The following is a 17,037-nucleotide window of genomic DNA, read 5'->3' on the forward strand; positions in this document are numbered from 1 at the left end:
CTATCACAAAAAAGCCTATTTATTTTATATATATATAAACATACATATATATTTAGAGAATTTTAAGAAGAAAAATTAAATCGTTTCAGATATATTCTCTTCAAAAATATTTCTATATATTTTTTTGTACACTCCTGATTGGGTATTATCCACAATATTCCCATCGTTGAACAGCATTTTGGTAAGAGTACCCGTCCAGAACTATTTCGAGATGTGAACCCAAGAAAAAAAATACTCGAAGTATATCCCATTTAATCTTGTAAACACCAAATAATCGAAGAAAGTGACTTACGTTTTAATTTCTCGTTCAAAAACCGCTCCCCATTGACAAGACACTCCTCTCATGGTTTCAATATTTTTATTGTATTTGCTTTTATTTGCAATTTAGCTTTCATTTAACTACGTATTTTCCAAAAACATATTCCGAACAACAATTGAATGAGGTAAACGAAAACAAAACCAACAAAAACCGAGGCCCGAACTGTCGATCTTTCGTGCTGGAAACTTACAGGGTATTCCATATACCATATGCCATGGGTAGTACAATAAATAAACTAAATAATTCGATAACAAATTTGAAATATCATAAACTATTTACATACAACTTTTGGAAATTGTTGATTTGTTTTAGTTACTGTTTGTTTTTTTTTCTTTACAATATGTATAGTTTTTGTATGTATAAAATATGTTATATAAATTTTGGATTCGATTTGGATTGATATTCGTGTGTGTCTGAGTGTGTGTGTGTGTGTGTGTGGGGGGGGGACTGGAGTGGGGGCTTCGCTTGGTTAATCATAATATTTTGTTGGTTTTCTAAGAATTATTGAATAGGGAAATCTCAGGCGTGCTCTCTAGTCAAACTTTTCTCTCCCTTCCCTCGTTTAAACTTGTTTTCCAGTTTTAATTTAAATTGAAATTTCTCCTTTTTTTAAGCTAAAAAAAATATGGTTTTTGCTTTCGATTAAAGTGGCTTGAAAAGTAGAGAAGTTATTACAGCTAAATAGAATTTATATAGGCATATTTTTCAGTATTTTTTTTCGCTATACAATTTTGCGTGTGTGTTTGTGTGTGTGTGTGTGTGGGTTTTGTTTTATTAACTGGAAATAAGATTCGATTATTACAAAAAAAATTGCTCTATATTATAAGCAAACCGGTTGTTGTTTTTGTTTTTTTCATAACGCAGCGATCCTTGGAACTTTGTTTTGCCGATCGATCAGACAGAGGAATTTACATATACAATATATATAATATTAGTGGAATATCTGTATTATCCCGTAAGCTATGTTTCCGAAGATTTTCTTTTGTGCGGGAGCCGCCTCCCCTCTCCTCCCTTGAGATCAGACAAAGTCTCAGCATCAAAGTTCGCTTCGCAGATGTCACTGAACATTATCTGGTACAATTTGTTATAGTTTCTTTTATAGTTTTATATTTTTTTATTTTTCTGGTTTGCTTCGCTTACAAAATGCCGGCTGATCCTCTGTATCTGTTTATCCGTTTAAATTTTGTTAATTATAGTTTGGAACATACGGTACACCTCCATATATGTATGTCCATGTATGGGGGCGTGTATCTCTTTATATGTATGTATATTAGATGTATGTATATTTATATTGAAATACCAGTTCTGTGAATTATGTGCAATATTTTCTTAAGTACACGTGGAGTCGATCTGGCCGAGGAGGATCGTGTCTAGGCTTTTGTCCTCAACATTATGCTAATATTAAAAAGTAATATTTCATATTTCATTGATTTAAGTTTAGCTAATACATAGATCAATTTTGTTTGCCACTTTATACAAGAAGTGCTTGCGTATCGTAGGTTAATCTTTACTTTGCTGCCATCCCCAGTGCCTACCCCTAACGATCCATCCCCCAACTCCCAACTCCCAACTGGCGGCGGCACTGTTCTCCAGGAAACACTTGGCTCTGATCTTGCTCTTCAAGTCTTGTTCCCATTTTTCTCTGCCGCGTAGCTCTCCAAAAAATTTACTTATATCACCTTTTGTGTGTAGTCTCTTACATATAAAAAAGTACTAGATTCTTGCCTTGTTCTTCGCTCCCCATGTCCTTTGGCCCCTACCCTTTGGGGGTCCTGGACTTTGGGTTGGGTTCTGGGGCAGTGGCGATCGATTTGAATGCAGTGCTTGGCGCTAGGTCCACGAAATTTTGCTTGGTGGTTGGAATTGTAAAAGGAGTGCTCGTTCGGAATGGGCCAGATCAACGTTTACTTCAACATTTACATATATACTCGTAACACCTACAATACTTGAACAATAATTTTGACGCATACGACTTTAGCGTGTGGAGATGATATGGAACTGATGGACTGATGGATGGGCGGGGCAGGGCAGGGCAGGGGAAGTCTGTGAGTGGTGTGTCCTGATGGTTTGATGGTTTTTTAAGGCACTGGTAGTTTAAATCGCTATACCTCTAAGTGGGCTCTGGTATCGATCCCAGTCAGGGCTCGTTCGCTTGCAATCGGTGCGAACTGTGCGTACATTGGCAGGTGTGTGGCATGATATGGTGTGGTGCGGTGTGGCAAGGTAACTAGATCGAAGATATTGCTATAGCTTATAGTGGGCATCAAAACTAGCTGGGAGTACGGGGCCCAAGGCCCAAGGCCCCCTGCCCACTCGCCCGACAGCCTTGAGAGGCCCCGTACTCTCGAGAAGCCCGTACAGGAAGTACATCTATCCGATAGTTAAAGGCTAGTATTGTAGCATTACTAAGGTAGCGGAAGAAGTAGAGGAAGAAATACCAATTTTTGGATAGAGGACTGGGGGATAAGACATCGATTTGATACTATCGAAGAGATTTCAATCGGTTTTAAGTCTAACTGAGGGTCAGTGCGTGTCAGTGTCGGGTGTGTGTCTGGTTTGTGTGTGTGTGTGGCTTGACTTAGATTAATACACGTTCACTAAATTATTAAAGCTGACACTTATTCATGTACTTAGTCAATCGATTGCATAACGAATACGAGACGCGAACCCCCTCCCCCCCAAATGGATCAACAAATGCTGCAGGATGATGCTCCTTCCTCGCTGCTCGCTCCTCCTGGTTAGGACCTTAGACCTAGGACCATTTAATTTAAATAAAATCTGATTACACTTAGCTATAGCATTTAAGACACATAAGGCCCCACTTGGCATTGGGCTTCTTTACTTTCTTTTCACTTTCACTTAACACTCTTTACTCGTTTGTGGCTCCCGGCTAACGAATCGATCTTCGAATGGAACATTTACAGGTGTTTTTTGTCGTGTGTGTGTGTGTGGGTGTGTGTTTTGGCACTGCTTCCTCTGGCGGGCTCCCAAATCTGTGCTGTGCTGCAAAAAAAGCTTAAAGGGTGTCGTGACGACTCGAGCGCGCTGAAATCTCTTCAATAGAACCGATCCGAGCCGAGGATATCCTCCTCGTCCTCCTCCAAGATGATCTTGTTGCGGATGGCATGCGTGACAGCCTCGACATTGCTCAGGGATGGAACGGGTCGGAAGGGGTCCCCCCTCGCCGCTCGCGGCGGAAGGGCAAAGGAGGTCTCCTGGACTGGGTGGCGGTGGTATTCGGATGATGGGCCCGTGTAGGAGTGGGTGTGCCTGAGGCTGTGCGGCCGGGCCTGGGGATAGGACTGGGGCTGGTGTCGCAGCGGGTAGAGCTCGCGGCGCGACCGCGGCTGACTGAAGGAGGTGGTGTGGGCGAGGGAGGAGGAGGAGTACAGCCACTGGCCGCTGGAGTGCGGCTGCGGCTGCGGGTGCAGGGGATTGCCGGTGTGGGTCAGAGGTGGAATGAACGGTCTCATGGGCACTTGTGACAACGGCAGTGGCTTGGGCTTGGGTCTGGGCTGTGGTAGTGGTAGTGGTAGTGGCTGTTGTAGTGGTAGTGGCTGTGGCTGTGGCTTGTGTATCATGTCTAGATCAAAACTATTGTCGCGTGCTTCCTTTAAACCTGGCGCTCTCGAATCGATCTGATCCCACCCCTATATCCACGATTCCTACATGGCATTCAGCATTCTCCTACTACTCCCACCACCTCTGTGCGGACTGTATTCATCGCGATCGACAACGGTGGCGCCGCGCGGCAGGTCGCGCGGATCGTCGATCCTCGTCGATGGCCCGTAGCGGGAGCTGGTCATCCGGATCTGCGGCTCCTCCCGCTCGAACTCCTGGTCGTCCATCAGCCGCCCGCCCCGCGACAGGTGGCCGTGGTGGGAGGCCCCGCTCGGGCCGCTCCGCATCGCCGGATACTCGAAGTTTCGCTCGTCCAGCAGCTCGTCGCTGTTCAGATCGTAGTGCATGAGGTCTCGCTCTCGCCGCTCGTAGCGCTCCCGTTCGCGGTCCCGCTCATAGCCGCCGGCTCCGACGCCACCGCCCCGCTCCTGGTGGCGTCCCGCCGTCGTCTGGCGCCGGCTGTGGTGGTACGAGCTTCCTCCTGCAAAATGTTCAACGCAGACAAGGATTAGAGGGATTCCTCAAGGCCGGAAGGGTATCAGTGTAACGAAAAATCAAAAACATAACCAAAACTAAAGCATTCAAACGTTTCAATAGGCGGCGGGAGGGGGCCACAAGAGGCCGAGGCCATTAGCTTTTGGGCCTCCAAGTGTGCGATTTTGCTAGGGGGCTACTAGAACGGGATGGCTAAATATTACCCATATTTTGATGGTCTTTCTATAATTTGACTAAAAACTTTCAAGAGTTGGTTTCAGACCTGGGCTAGGGCCTTTTTTGGGAAGGAAACGAAACATAGGAAAAGATAAAACAGTTCTGAGTGGTCTACAGATCCATAAAGGAGTCCGGCAGGAGTTCCTTTGAGGGTAAACTTCTACTAATCAAAGCCTTAAGAGCTTCTTTCGGTATAAGGTGTATAATACTCCAATGTTTACCTCAAAGTCTAAGAAAATCATTCTATAGTTACGTTAGGATCTTAACTTTAATCTCAATATGTTAGGGGTAGATACATGGATGGGGAATACGAGTGGGTACCCGTATATCAATGTACATGTGGGGAATCTAAGAACAACAGAGGACTCGCCATCGGTTAGGCTTGGTACGGATCGGTGGGTGGATGGTTGGTGGGGTGTTGGGGTACTGGGGATCAACATTAAACTAAACAAATGAAAACATCTCGGGGTTGCGGCGGTACTCACTAAACCACATCTAAACAACGATTGCAACTTGGATTGGATGATTTGAATACCGAAAACGTGGGGAGTACAGAAATCAGGGGAGATTACACTGGGGGTAACGAGTGGTGGTGACCTGTGCTTAGAGGCGCACAGTGCCCGGAGTAACTAAAAAACGAGTACAAATTACAATTAAGATCGTTCATGGAGTGGCTCGATATCGATGGATGTCGGATGCTTTAGAGAAGCGCCAGCGGGGGGCGGTTTTAGTATCTAGATCTAGGGCGTGCGTCTTTGGGGTTAGTCGGTTAGAATAGAACTCGAACTCGGCAAAGTGAAAGTCTTAGAGGGCTAGGGTTAGTGGGCGGTGGGTTCGAAAGGTTTGTTGGAACCTCTGGGAAGTAGTTCAGAGTCAGCTCAGAGAGTTGTACTTGTAGAGATCGTCGGTGATGGTCGTTCGGTGGGTGCATATTCCATTTGAATTTCGATTTGTCTTTAGATTTGTACTGTTGATGGTTGCAATAGTGTTGGTTGGTCTTGGTAATTGTTTCTGTATTTTATAGCATTGTTGTAAAGGGACCGGGTATGTCACGTGCTGTGAAGGCTGTAAAGTGTCACGGCACAAAAGAATCAAAATAAACAAAAAGAGTTGAGGATTCAGTAAGTAGTCTTCGATGTATGATGTACTAAATGCTATATGCTATATGCTATATACTTGATACGAGTATGTACAAAAGCTCTGTAGATATATGCCATGATCTGGGGGGCGGTGGGGGGGGGGTTGGGGATCTATTTACGGGTTTCTATTCAAAGAGATCTCCAAGTGTTGGCCTTACGATAACGGGTACTTATTACGTAACGAAATGATAAGGGAAAACAGTATAAACGGAAATTTACCTTGGTCCCAATCGAACTCTCTATCCCAATCTCTTTCTCGCTCTCTCTCCCACTCGCGTGCCCGCTCCCGCTCCCACTCCAAGTCCCTCTCCCTGTCCTTCGAGCTGCGATCCCGGTTGAACTCCCTGTCCCAGTAGTCGCGGTCCCGCTCCCGCTCCCGTTCCCGCTCCCGATCGCGTTCCCTCTCCCTGCTGTCGCGCTCCCGACTGCCCTCGCGCTCCCCGCTCGACATGCCCCCCATGCGGGGGTCCTGCTCGTCGACGAACTCCTCGCCGTCTACTGCTCAGCCGCGTGGCGAGTAGAGAGGGAGAGCCAGAACGAGAATCGATTGGTTATCGGTACAGTCATGGGAATTTGAATTTGAGAAAGACAAATTTTAGAATTGTATTTGTATAATTGTGTGGAGTATGTTGAAAAGCAAATGAAAACGGTTGTATTACTGCTGATCTGAATCGGCTATATATATATACGTATATCGTAATATAGATATAGATATATATATATATATATGTAGATGTGTGTGCAATGGTACCGATCTTCGAACGGTTTTCCGGGCCGGTGGGTTGGGGGGGTGAGAGACAATGTGTGATTCTTGGATTCTGATTTTCTTCTCATTTTTCGTTTAAAATTTTCACAGCTTTCACAGGCTTGGGGTGGCAGGGGCGGGTTGGGGGAGGCACGCGTATGAGTATGGCAATGCGACCGTAGAATGAGCCCGAGCTCCGGGCCGGCTGTGGCTTTACCTGGCGGTGTCGGTCCGAGGCGTGCCGCATCCGCCAAGGGGGAGGCCTCCTGCGGCAGGGGTCTGGCTATCGGCGGCACTGCACGAATATCGGGATGTGTGGCCTTCCAGTAGGTCTGCAGGGGATCAAAAATCGATTAGTGATCGATAGATCGATAGATATCCAACGGGTAAATACCTCCAAGTACTCGGCTATGTGCTCGCAGGCATCTTCCAGCTGATTCTCGTCTAGAATCACATCGAACATTTCCGGTGGACATTGGGATAGCTTCTCGGCGGCAACCATTTGAACGGAGAGGTTTTTCGCCTGCGATTTGCCGCGTGATTTGATCAAACGCTGTAAAACCTATCGAAAAAAGAGAGATATCGATTAGGCTCAAACGAATACTGGCTATGGGAAACCACTCACCTTACTACTACTAATCTTTAAGTACACTACTGTTGGCGCTAATGAAGTTTTTGCTAATTGTGACGGATGATTGATTGTATCACAATCGAGTACGACTAACTGGAGCGAGCGGGCCAGCTCGAAGATGCGCTCGATCTCCTCCTGCACCTTGCCGAGATTGTCGGACCGACTGCTCGACCGCTCCATGATGGCCCGCTTCGATGGATTGTTCAGGATGGAGCGCTTCGCCAGGGAAATGTCGGCCATCACGCGGGTGATGATGATGCGGCCCTCGAAGCGGTGCTTGAGGAAGTCGAAGAGCGCCTTCTGCATCATGTCGGTCACCTCGTAGCCCTTAAGGCTCGGACCCACCAGGACGACGGGTCGCATCGATGGCACCACATCGTACGGGCTGGCCGTCTCCTGCTTCTTGAAGAACGGCTTGCGCTTCTCCTTGTTCGGTGCCGTGGCCAGCGGTGTCTTCCCGTGACGTCCCGGTCCCATGGAATCTGATTCGTCACCTGATCGTTAGTATCATGATCATGGCAAACAGGGCGGACGAGAAGAGATAATGGCAACGAATGAGCGAGCTTGTGATTGTCTATGAGAGCCAGTACGATCGATCAGTACGAATTGCTAGGCCAATTAACATCTCCATCATCATCATCATAAATACAAGTACTTTTTGCTGTGTGTTTAGTATATACAATTTTTCGGCTTGTTATCAGAGCAATTTCCTCTGGTGTCGAGTGAGTGTCTGTGTCGGTGGGTGGATCTTTGTGCCAGGGCTTTGTGTCTGATTTGATTGGGGTTTTGGAATTTGAATTTGAATTTGAATTGTCTGGGAACCGTTCTACGCACCGTTCAATGCTGTGGTAATGTCAACTCGAGGGTGAGGTTTCATCCTAAAATATATGGCATGTATATCTTAAGGCTACACGGTTATGAAGTGCTCTATCTTTTCTCTAAGTCTATCTATAGTTTGGCAACGTTTCTAGAGTTACAGGTTCTATTCGTTACATTTTTGTTTCGGTTGATGTTCGATCTGGGGTTTACATAAAGCGCGGGACTGATACAAGAAGGTCTACAGTGTGTTTCAAGGATATATGACACTTGATTCCAAGTCAAACATTTAAAACGATTTGGTTAAACTTTGTACAAAATGGTGGATGGTGTAGGGTTTAACGAGTCGACTCAATGGGTGACTTAATCGAGTCGACAATTTGTAGTATTTTAGAGGTTTTATTAAAGGGAGTATATCGATTAAAAGATGCTGGTTAGAGGGCTCCTGATGGGCTGCCTATGATCAGCTGTTTCAGCTGCCAGTCACGTGTAAACGTGGAATGACACAACTCCTTCGGGGTTCATACAAGAAAGAAGAAGACTGGCAGGCTAATTAGAGACTGTTTTATCCATTAGATTGGCAATTGAAGGCAGGTATTGGCGAGGTAGTACCTATGCAATTAGTAGGGAAAATAATCCTCAGATTTCTGCTATCAAATATACGAAAAGTAAAGCCATTAGGTACATATTTTCCTTGTAGATTTGTCTACATTCCAGTCGACTTTGGGGGGATTTCGAGTCAACAAGTTGTACTTTTTAAAAGGGGCTATTTAAGGATGGATATCAGCTATAAGATGCTGGTTGGAGGGCTCCTGATGGGCTGCATTTAGCCCAGGCTATGATCAGCTGTTTCAGTTGCCAGTCACGTCTAAACGTTGAATGATGCAACTGCTTCTAGCTTCATTTAAGAAAGGAAGAGAATGCCAAGCTAATTTTGCATTTATCGCAGTCTATGATCAGCTGTTTTCCATCAACTCAATGCTCAATTGCCAGTCACGTGTAAACGTGCTTCATTCATTCAGGAAAGAGTATGGCAAGCTAGTTATAGGCGAGGTAGTACCTATGGATCTATGGGAAACTAATCTACAGATATAGCTAAATCTACATTCCCTTTCTCCGTATTTTTGTTGGTTCCTGCCCCTGTTTTATAGTCCTGAAACTCACTGTGCCTAGCGTGGTGGGGTGTCTAGCAAGAGTTTCTGCGTTTGAGATGATTTGCTGAATATCTGATGAGAGACAAAGACAAACCTGTTTTTTTCTTGCGTGGTGTTGTACTGTAGGGATCTTTGGTCGCGTTGTAGTTGGTGTTTTAATAATCGTGGTTAGTTGGTTGTTTCAGTGTTGGACAAGAGAGAGTTAAGTGCATTTAATAGTGTTCTGTTTGGCTATGGCTAATGCTAGAGAAAAACCATAAGCAGTCCATGAAACAAGGAGCATTTACAAAAAGGGGTGGAGGGGTGAAGGGGGGGGGGGCAACAAACGGGGGGTAACGTGTTTCGGGTGTGGTCGCTACGGATTGAAAGCTGACTTGGGAGTGTGTGTGTGTGGGGAGAAGACTCCTGCGGTTGGTGGCATGCGGGTTCTAGGACACACCATTGGGGGGGTTAGGGGGGGTAGTGGGGGTCGATTTAGAAGCGGATTATGCCAGTGAACTCAATAAGCATACAAATTGCAATTGCTTTTTATGAATGTCGCATGATATAACGGATGAAACGCAAAAATTACGAAATTACGGGAATTTAGCATGGAGCATTTTTTTGGTTTCGGATTCGTTTCTCTTCAAAATGAAAATCATAAACAGTTTTCCCAATCACAATGGACATTGGATCATCGTTAGATAGTTGGTCGGTCTCTGCATCCCTCAGCTGGACCTATTCAGATGCAGTACTATAAAGTACAGATAGATACAAGATAGATAGATAGATAGATGGAGAGAGAGAGAGGGAGAGGGAGAGAGAGCTAGGGGAAGAAGTTCGGCAGAGAGAACTTTTCTAGACGGAAATATCGTTTTAAGGGGGAAGAAGAAGAAGACGACGACGACGACGATGACGACGACGTAGTAGACGACGACGAGATACAAAAGATAAAAATTACATAGAAGACGAAGGCGGAAATAAATAAGATTTAGATTTAGATTTAGATTGAAATTGAAATTAATTCGATTCACAAATAGATACGAAATTAAACCTCGCCCAAAAAGAAATCAGGAGAATGAAATGTGTGTCATACCAGGTGTGGGGGGTGTGCTACCTCGTGATGGCTCCGCACCTGCTTGGCCTCCACCGGCGCCCAGATTGCCGCTCGACGAGCCCTTTGTGCCATACAGTCTTGAGGGTCTGGTTTGGTTCTGCGAAAGGAATCGATTTAGTGATCAGTGATCAATGATCAGTGATCAATGGCTCGGGGTCCCACCTGCATACGAATGTTGTCTAGCTTAGCGGGGCTGGGTATGAAGCCCACATCACTGCCTTCTCGGACCAGCCGGCCGATCCACCAGTTATTGTCATACTTCTCTTTGATGTGCAGGAACTCCCTGATCTCGAATGAAACGGCGCCACCCTGCACGGGCGAATCGTCGTCGATAGCGCCATCGTATGCTACGTTGGTTCGCACAGCGAACGCCACTGGTTTGCTCTGTTTTTCAAGAAGATAGAGGATCATTAGATGGTCTCCCTTACAGGACACTGGAGAATACTCACCCTCGCTTTATCCAACTGGCTTAAGGCCTGACGTTCCTTTTCTCGCCGAAGCGATTCCTTTTCCTCGTCTAGCGACAGATCGGATGACGGTTGTGAGTAGTTCGAGTCGGCAGAACCCTGCAAAGATCAAAAGCAATCCGGTTGAACACAGAAACAAGCGAAAACTGTTGGAAAATTCATACGAGCAGCCATCTGGAAACCCAAACAAATTCCATTGGCTCTATGCCAGCAAAGAGGGGGCCAAGGAATGCATTTTTATGCTTTTTTTTTTTGAGTGGGAAAAAAGCAACAGTTTGTATTTAGATACAGCCGGGAATGCCTTTATTGAATGGCATAAATAATTGAATTTAAGAGTCAAATTTAGGTTGAATGAATTGAGTACCATAATTATAATTGATTGGGTCATATTAAATTTTAATGAATATTTGTGGGGTATTTGTCATGGGTAGTGGCTTGAATGGAGGAGCATGGTTGTAGACTAGACAAAGAGTGGGGAAGAGTAGTTTTTAGAAGTCTAAAATACGTTTTAAAACAAAAAACTTCTGTCATAAATTTTGGGTAACTTTCAAGAACTTTTAGAAAGACTTTCCCTATTTTATCGTGCAGTACTCGCACCCCTGACAGGCTCAATATCAGTTATCAGGAAAGGAACATACGTGTATGTTTTATATGTGCCTTTGTAATACCTATAAGGTATGTACTATTTATACAAAATTGACCTAAACATGTATGACGATATGGAGGAATTTATGGAGGAACTTTCTCCACTTGGCTCTACTGGTCTTATGGACTGTTCGTTACCTTCTTACATACTATCGTAAAGCAGTAAAACTATGTATGTTCTTCCCCAGTTCATAACTCCACATCCATTAATTGTTGACTTTTTACAATTTTTTGCCCCACTCTACTAGAAAACTCTCCGACCACTCATTATTCAGACAGGCTTAGGTCTTCACTTGGGCAAAAAACTTTCCGACTTACTTTGAAAACAGAAGAATTAGTGCTTCCGTTTTACGCAAAACGGAAAATTTTTTCATATGCAAAAACCCAAAATAAAAATGACATGACTTTTTATGCACCAGAACGAATTTTAATTGTAATAAGGATAAAAATAGATGACTTATTGATGAATTAACGTCCAATTTCGCATAATTACCAGAGGAATCTAGCTTGTGCCTCATTTATTACAATTTTTTAAGCCAATTGAGCTTGTGCCTTCTTTATAAATATTGTTTTTTCAAACCAATCTCAAATTTTTCTTTGAAATAATTGGCCAGGGCAACAACACTTTTCGTTTTCGTGCAAACAGCTGACGCAGCGCCAGGCGGTTATCGATACATCGGATGTTATGCATAACAGAGGATGAGTTGGGCGCTTAACAGCACTAAATTGAGCGTTTAACAGGGAATGTGATAAGAAAACATATCGATGACAAAAAGTAACGAAAACGGGAGCACCTTTAAACGAAATTGAACGCTTTGGCTGAAAACGCAAGACGCAAAAAGCAAAACTATATGAAAACCAGAGCCGTACTCAAATATTTCGTATAGGAAGCAGAGATAAATGTTAAATGCTTAATTTTTGAGAGAAAAGTCCCTGATTTGGGCATCTCTTGTTCTTAGAAATCACGAAAGAACTTTGATAGGCTTTACTGTGACGATTTCTACCCAGTAAAAGTTATTCAAAACTTGTGTTTTTGCACCTGTGTGAAGAGCTTGTTGTATCCACTCTGGTAAGACGTGTATCCAAGGCCAAATCGAGACTCTCGATGTTGGCCACCCTGAACGGAGGGAGCATCCGAGGATGATGCGCGCTGCACCATGGGCCTGTCAGCCCTGTAGTCTTCTTCGAATGAAGATATCTTGATGATATTGTCGGCGACAGGGTGCGTAAGCGACAGCGTTCCCTCTCACTCTCCCGGTCCCCAGCGAATGCCACAGCTGGCAAATGGCCGCAGATGTTCCGATGATAATGATGATTCCGATTCCGATTCCAATTCCGATTGCAATGTTGATGGATGGCAGACACTGGCGGCGGCAATGATTAGGTAGGTATTCCAAGGCGACTCCCGTATCGAGCTCCGACTGGCAAAATGTCAGAGCCTCGACTTCGAGTTGTAAATATATATGTGTGTATATTCTAGCAAAAGGTATAATTCCACTTATTGTTTCACAGTTACGTTTGGCAATGATGGATTGATTAACTAACAGATCAGATCGGATCCGATCCGGACAACGACACTTGTACAAAAACACCGACAACGTCACCGACACAGACAGAGAGAGAGAGGAAGAGAGGGAGAGAGAGTGGGAGATGCCTGAATCTTTTGCTGGAATGGAATTCCTTTTTGGGCTGCTGCTGCTTTCCCCCTTTGTTTTGGAGCGTCTGGCAGGCAAATTGATTCCGTATCGATGCTTTTCGCTTTTCCTTTTTTGCTTTTTGCCTTTCTCTGCCCGTTTAAAAATAGGAATTTATGTCAGTCGAATCGCGGCTCTCTGCTCTGCTCTGCTTTGCTCACATCACATCACTTTTTCTAGTATATGCACAAAACGGACTGGAAAACGCGGGCGGGCGGGAGCGGGCGGAAGCGGGCGGGTGGTGCCAGAGGTTACTTGCTGGAGAGGTCGCGAAAAATGCTTTTGGTTAAACGCGTGGCCGTGTGTTTTCCGATTCCCTGCGATTTCCCGGATCTTTATCACTTGGTTCCCTTTTGTCCGTTTTCTTTGGCCAATTCCAATTCCAAGTCCCAACAGTCCAACAGTCCAACATTCACATCCGTTTATCTCGATTCGTTATTCGATTCGCCCTCGACATTCACTCGATACTACTCCGCACGCAAACTGAATCGTTTCTGTATGTGGAAAACGGTTTTTCCGCCACGGGAATTGCCTTTCGTGTAGAGTTTTTTCTCTTTCGCTCTCTTCCAGTGCGTAAATGTGCCTCTTCCACGCCATGTAAACAAAATGCTTTTCAAGAGCACTCGCCGCCGCCGTTTGGTGCCACTGTGCGCTGGGAGTTGGGTTATTTCCAGCAACAAAATCGTGGCCTGTCTGTCATCGCTGGTCATCGTTTGGCCTGTCGCCGTCTCAGGTCGGGAAAATCAATAGCACCCGCATTTCGGGCGGCACATCCGACCAGGGGGACCAGGGGGAGTGGAGTCCACCTGTTGGCAGCCCCCGCCATTCGGGCCGCGGGCATCGAACCACCAAAAGGGTTACAGCTGTTGGACACAGTTATATCCGTATGTAGGTACAGTTGTACGGGTATGTATGTAGTACATCTTCTAAAAGCGATAAGTGGCACGCAGGCACGGGATTTTAATGAATGTGGAAGTGGAAGAAGTGCCATAGACTTTAAGGTAAAGAAAGGTTTGGAACACACTTTGAAAATAATGATACAAATCGAAGACATGAATAATCCTGTTCTGATACTTTTCGTTTAAGAAATTGTCCAAAATATTTCTGGACATGGATATGCAATGACTGCACCACCAAGTGGCCCAATTGACACCAAGCCGAGGCCTGTTAGGCGCGGATCTCAGGCAATAGGGCAGCCAACCGACCGAGGGGCGCTGCTGCATGGCGCGCGTCGCCCAAATAGTGCAATAAATTTATGAAAATTAGCAAATTTTAAAGAAATTATATTCTTTTAAAGGATACAATTTTTTAACCTTCGAAAATCGCGTTGGACAATCTCTTTAAACATCAGTAAACTCAAAAATGATTGCTGTACCAGAACGTAAGTCCGGCATATGACTAATAAATATTAAAAAAATTCCTTCTTTGCCATAATAATATATTGAATATTATAGAATTATTCCACCTATCAAGAGCGAATTTTACATAGCTCATAAATGTTAATGTTTTCTAGTATTTTAAGTTAATTTATGTACTTTAAAAGTTACGATTATTTGTCTGTATCTATATATCTATCAATATCTATATCTATATCTGCTTCAGTTTAAACAGAGAACCCAGGCAATGCTTAAAAAGACTTAATTTACTCCAATTCAAATTTCTCTTTCAGCTCAATTCCTTTTATTCCGCGCACCACTGTGCCCGTGTAACGTAAACATTCCGCTTTCCATTTCCACACGCCAAATGACAGGAAGAGAGAGAGGGAGAGCGCAAACGATTACTTCCAGACGAGCGGAGAGCGAGAGAGCGAGTTTGACAGGCGAGATGAGCGGGAGAGAGGACGCCTGCGCAGTGGCAATCTCTCCACAGAGGCACTGGACATGCGCGGACTTTTGCTGTTGTGGGAGCACTCTTTCGCTGATTCTCTACCTTTTCGGCGGGGCATCAGGGCTGCAGAGAAGGTCGGGGGTCGTGTGTGAACGCCCCCCACCCCACTCGCGGTTACCCATGGAATTTTTTTTGGGCGATGCGTGTGCTCGGGTCGATTCTTTGTTTACCTTTTACTGATTGCCCAAAAGAGCTCCAGCGAACGAGTGCCCAAAACTACTAATGAACTTTGGTTGCCATCGATACCCTATCCCCCCCCCACCCCACCCCCCCTTTGGCATTCCTTGCGGGTGGGGGTCAACGTTCCGCGCTGCGCTTCCAGTGCAATTATATTATCGCTCGGCCCCAGGCAAATATATTCATGGTCAGCAAATTTACTTCCCCGTGACTGTCGTTGACCGCGGCACCTGACCGGCCCCCACCCCCCCATTGTCACCACCCCCCTTGACGACAGCATTTCAAGGTGGGTCAGGGCTTTGGATTTGCAATTTATATAGTGAGGGCTTGGAGCATGGAGTAGAGTCTTTGGAGCACCATTTATCGCATTTACCAGCATCATAGATCCAGGAATCTTTTTTATAGTTTTTTTTAGAATTTTCTTCGCACCAGAAATGAATAAAACATCTCTTAGAACGTAGAAGGAGCCTCAGTGGAGAACCCAGAAGGGGCCCAGAAAGGAGGTACCAAAGATCCTTCGTAGAACAATTTAAAATAATAATTTTAACAGCTTTGAGCAGCTCAGTATTTACAGAGCCATAATTTTCCCAAGACAATTAATCATCGCCTAATCTACCAGAAATTAAATAGTTCCGATTATAATCCATTTACCATTGATTTATAATCGTAATCCTAATCCTCCCCTTAAATAAAATCGAGGGAAAACCCAGAGATCCAAAGAATTGTTTACAAGTGCCGGAAAAGTATCAACATTACGGATAAACGCGACCCGTGCCGGGGCAGGAGGATTCCGGCGATGAGTAAGAGGGTGCGATGAGATCTACATATCTATAACCATACATTTATACAGTGCGAGACAAAAATATAAGACAGTGGGTAATAAATTCAAAGAATTAAAGGATTTATGGGAATTTTTAGAGCACTGAGGGGCTATATATTTAATAAATTATATTTTGATTTAAACAAAAAATAGCCTCAACCAAATATTAGTCAGAAAAAGCCCAAAAAGGTTGGAAAAACAATCCAAAGAATTTCTAGAAAATATATTTCCTTAATCCCCACTTGGCCTTGCCCTTAAATACCTGCGATTTAAAGCTAAATATAAGAATATTTCCCTAAATTTGTACACCTTCTTGCCAGTACTGAAACGCACTGTAGGCACTGTCATCTCTGTTGGTCCGTATTTATACACATGTCTGAATAAATCGCCGTGAACAGCGAAAAGCTGGGCGAGCGGTGAGCGAGCGATCGAGTGGATAAAAATATACAAAATTCCGCCCGGGCCCGGGGGCAGGGCCGAGCCATAGACAAAGACAGGGACAGCGATAGAGGGGGGGGTGTTAATAGGTTTTTCGCCCATCAACAACCTGATCTTCAATTCATTAGCTTACCCGACGGTTTTTGTTGTTCCGAAAGGGCTTGTAGGACTTGGCCTTGCTTTTGGCCCCCAGATGCAGTTTCTTCATGGCTAAAAACGCACAATCACTAGCGGTTAATAATCAGAAACGGGACGCCGAGTGGGTCACTTTGTCCGCGAAATAAATTATGCAATCATTTTTGGAAACGCTCGCAATATAAACAAACACTCAAGCGTTATGGCCAAGTGCCTTAATGGCAATCGTTAAATGCCCAAGAGACACACACACACACACAGGCACATGTGGCAAGAATTGGGTCATGCTGTGGCCCGAGCCAGAGTCGGACACATGACAGCGATTGAGGAGCACTTGCCACACCATCCACACCGCCCGAGTAATGGCCACAAATGCTGGAAATGTGCACAGAATATCGTAATCAATGGCTGTGGGTTTATAGAAGATATATATATATAAATAGGATCCACTACTCGATATATAGACCAGTTCAGAGCGGACCGAACCGAACGAGACCGAGACCGACCACAGAGAAGACAACAATTTCGACTGACAATATTTT

The 17,037-nt window shown here is 44.7% G+C and overlaps 2 protein-coding genes across 24 annotated transcripts; both read right to left on the minus strand.

Moving 5' to 3' along the window:
- Positions 1-1,157: 1,157 nt before the first annotated feature.
- Positions 1,158-3,931, minus strand: LOC6903031 (alpha/beta-gliadin clone PW1215-like). Its single transcript, XM_033379460.1, has one exon. The coding sequence runs from the start codon at positions 3,898-3,900 to the stop codon at positions 3,376-3,378; it is 525 nt and encodes a 174-aa protein (XP_033235351.1). The 5' UTR covers positions 3,901-3,931; the 3' UTR covers positions 1,158-3,375.
- LOC4817060 (voltage-dependent L-type calcium channel subunit beta-4-like) lies at positions 3,886-17,028 on the minus strand. Of its 23 annotated transcripts, none has more exons than XM_033379450.1 (10): positions 16,494-17,028; positions 10,682-10,798; positions 10,395-10,616; positions 10,212-10,329; positions 9,231-9,266; positions 7,161-7,660; positions 6,930-7,097; positions 6,753-6,867; positions 6,010-6,288; positions 3,886-4,421 (listed from the first exon to the last, which is right to left on the minus strand). In XM_033379450.1, the coding sequence occupies exons 1-10, from the start codon at positions 16,566-16,568 to the stop codon at positions 3,985-3,987; spliced, it is 2,067 nt and encodes a 688-aa protein (XP_033235341.1). In that variant the 5' UTR covers positions 16,569-17,028; the 3' UTR covers positions 3,886-3,984. The 23 variants fall into 23 exon arrangements, 17 of the variants coding, with proteins under 17 accessions (XP_033235341.1, XP_033235343.1, XP_033235340.1 ...); XM_033379452.1 differs by lacking the exon at positions 16,494-17,028 and adding an exon at positions 12,384-13,563 and having other exon boundaries at positions 7,161-7,648; positions 10,251-10,329; XM_033379449.1 differs by lacking the exon at positions 16,494-17,028 and adding an exon at positions 12,384-13,563 and having other exon boundaries at positions 10,251-10,329.
- Between the last annotated feature and the right edge of the window lie 9 nt (positions 17,029-17,037).

Source organism: Drosophila pseudoobscura, chromosome 4 (assembly GCF_009870125.1).
Source record: "Drosophila pseudoobscura strain MV-25-SWS-2005 chromosome 4, UCI_Dpse_MV25, whole genome shotgun sequence".
In the NCBI taxonomy this organism is placed as follows: Eukaryota; Metazoa; Arthropoda; class Insecta; order Diptera; family Drosophilidae; genus Drosophila; species Drosophila pseudoobscura.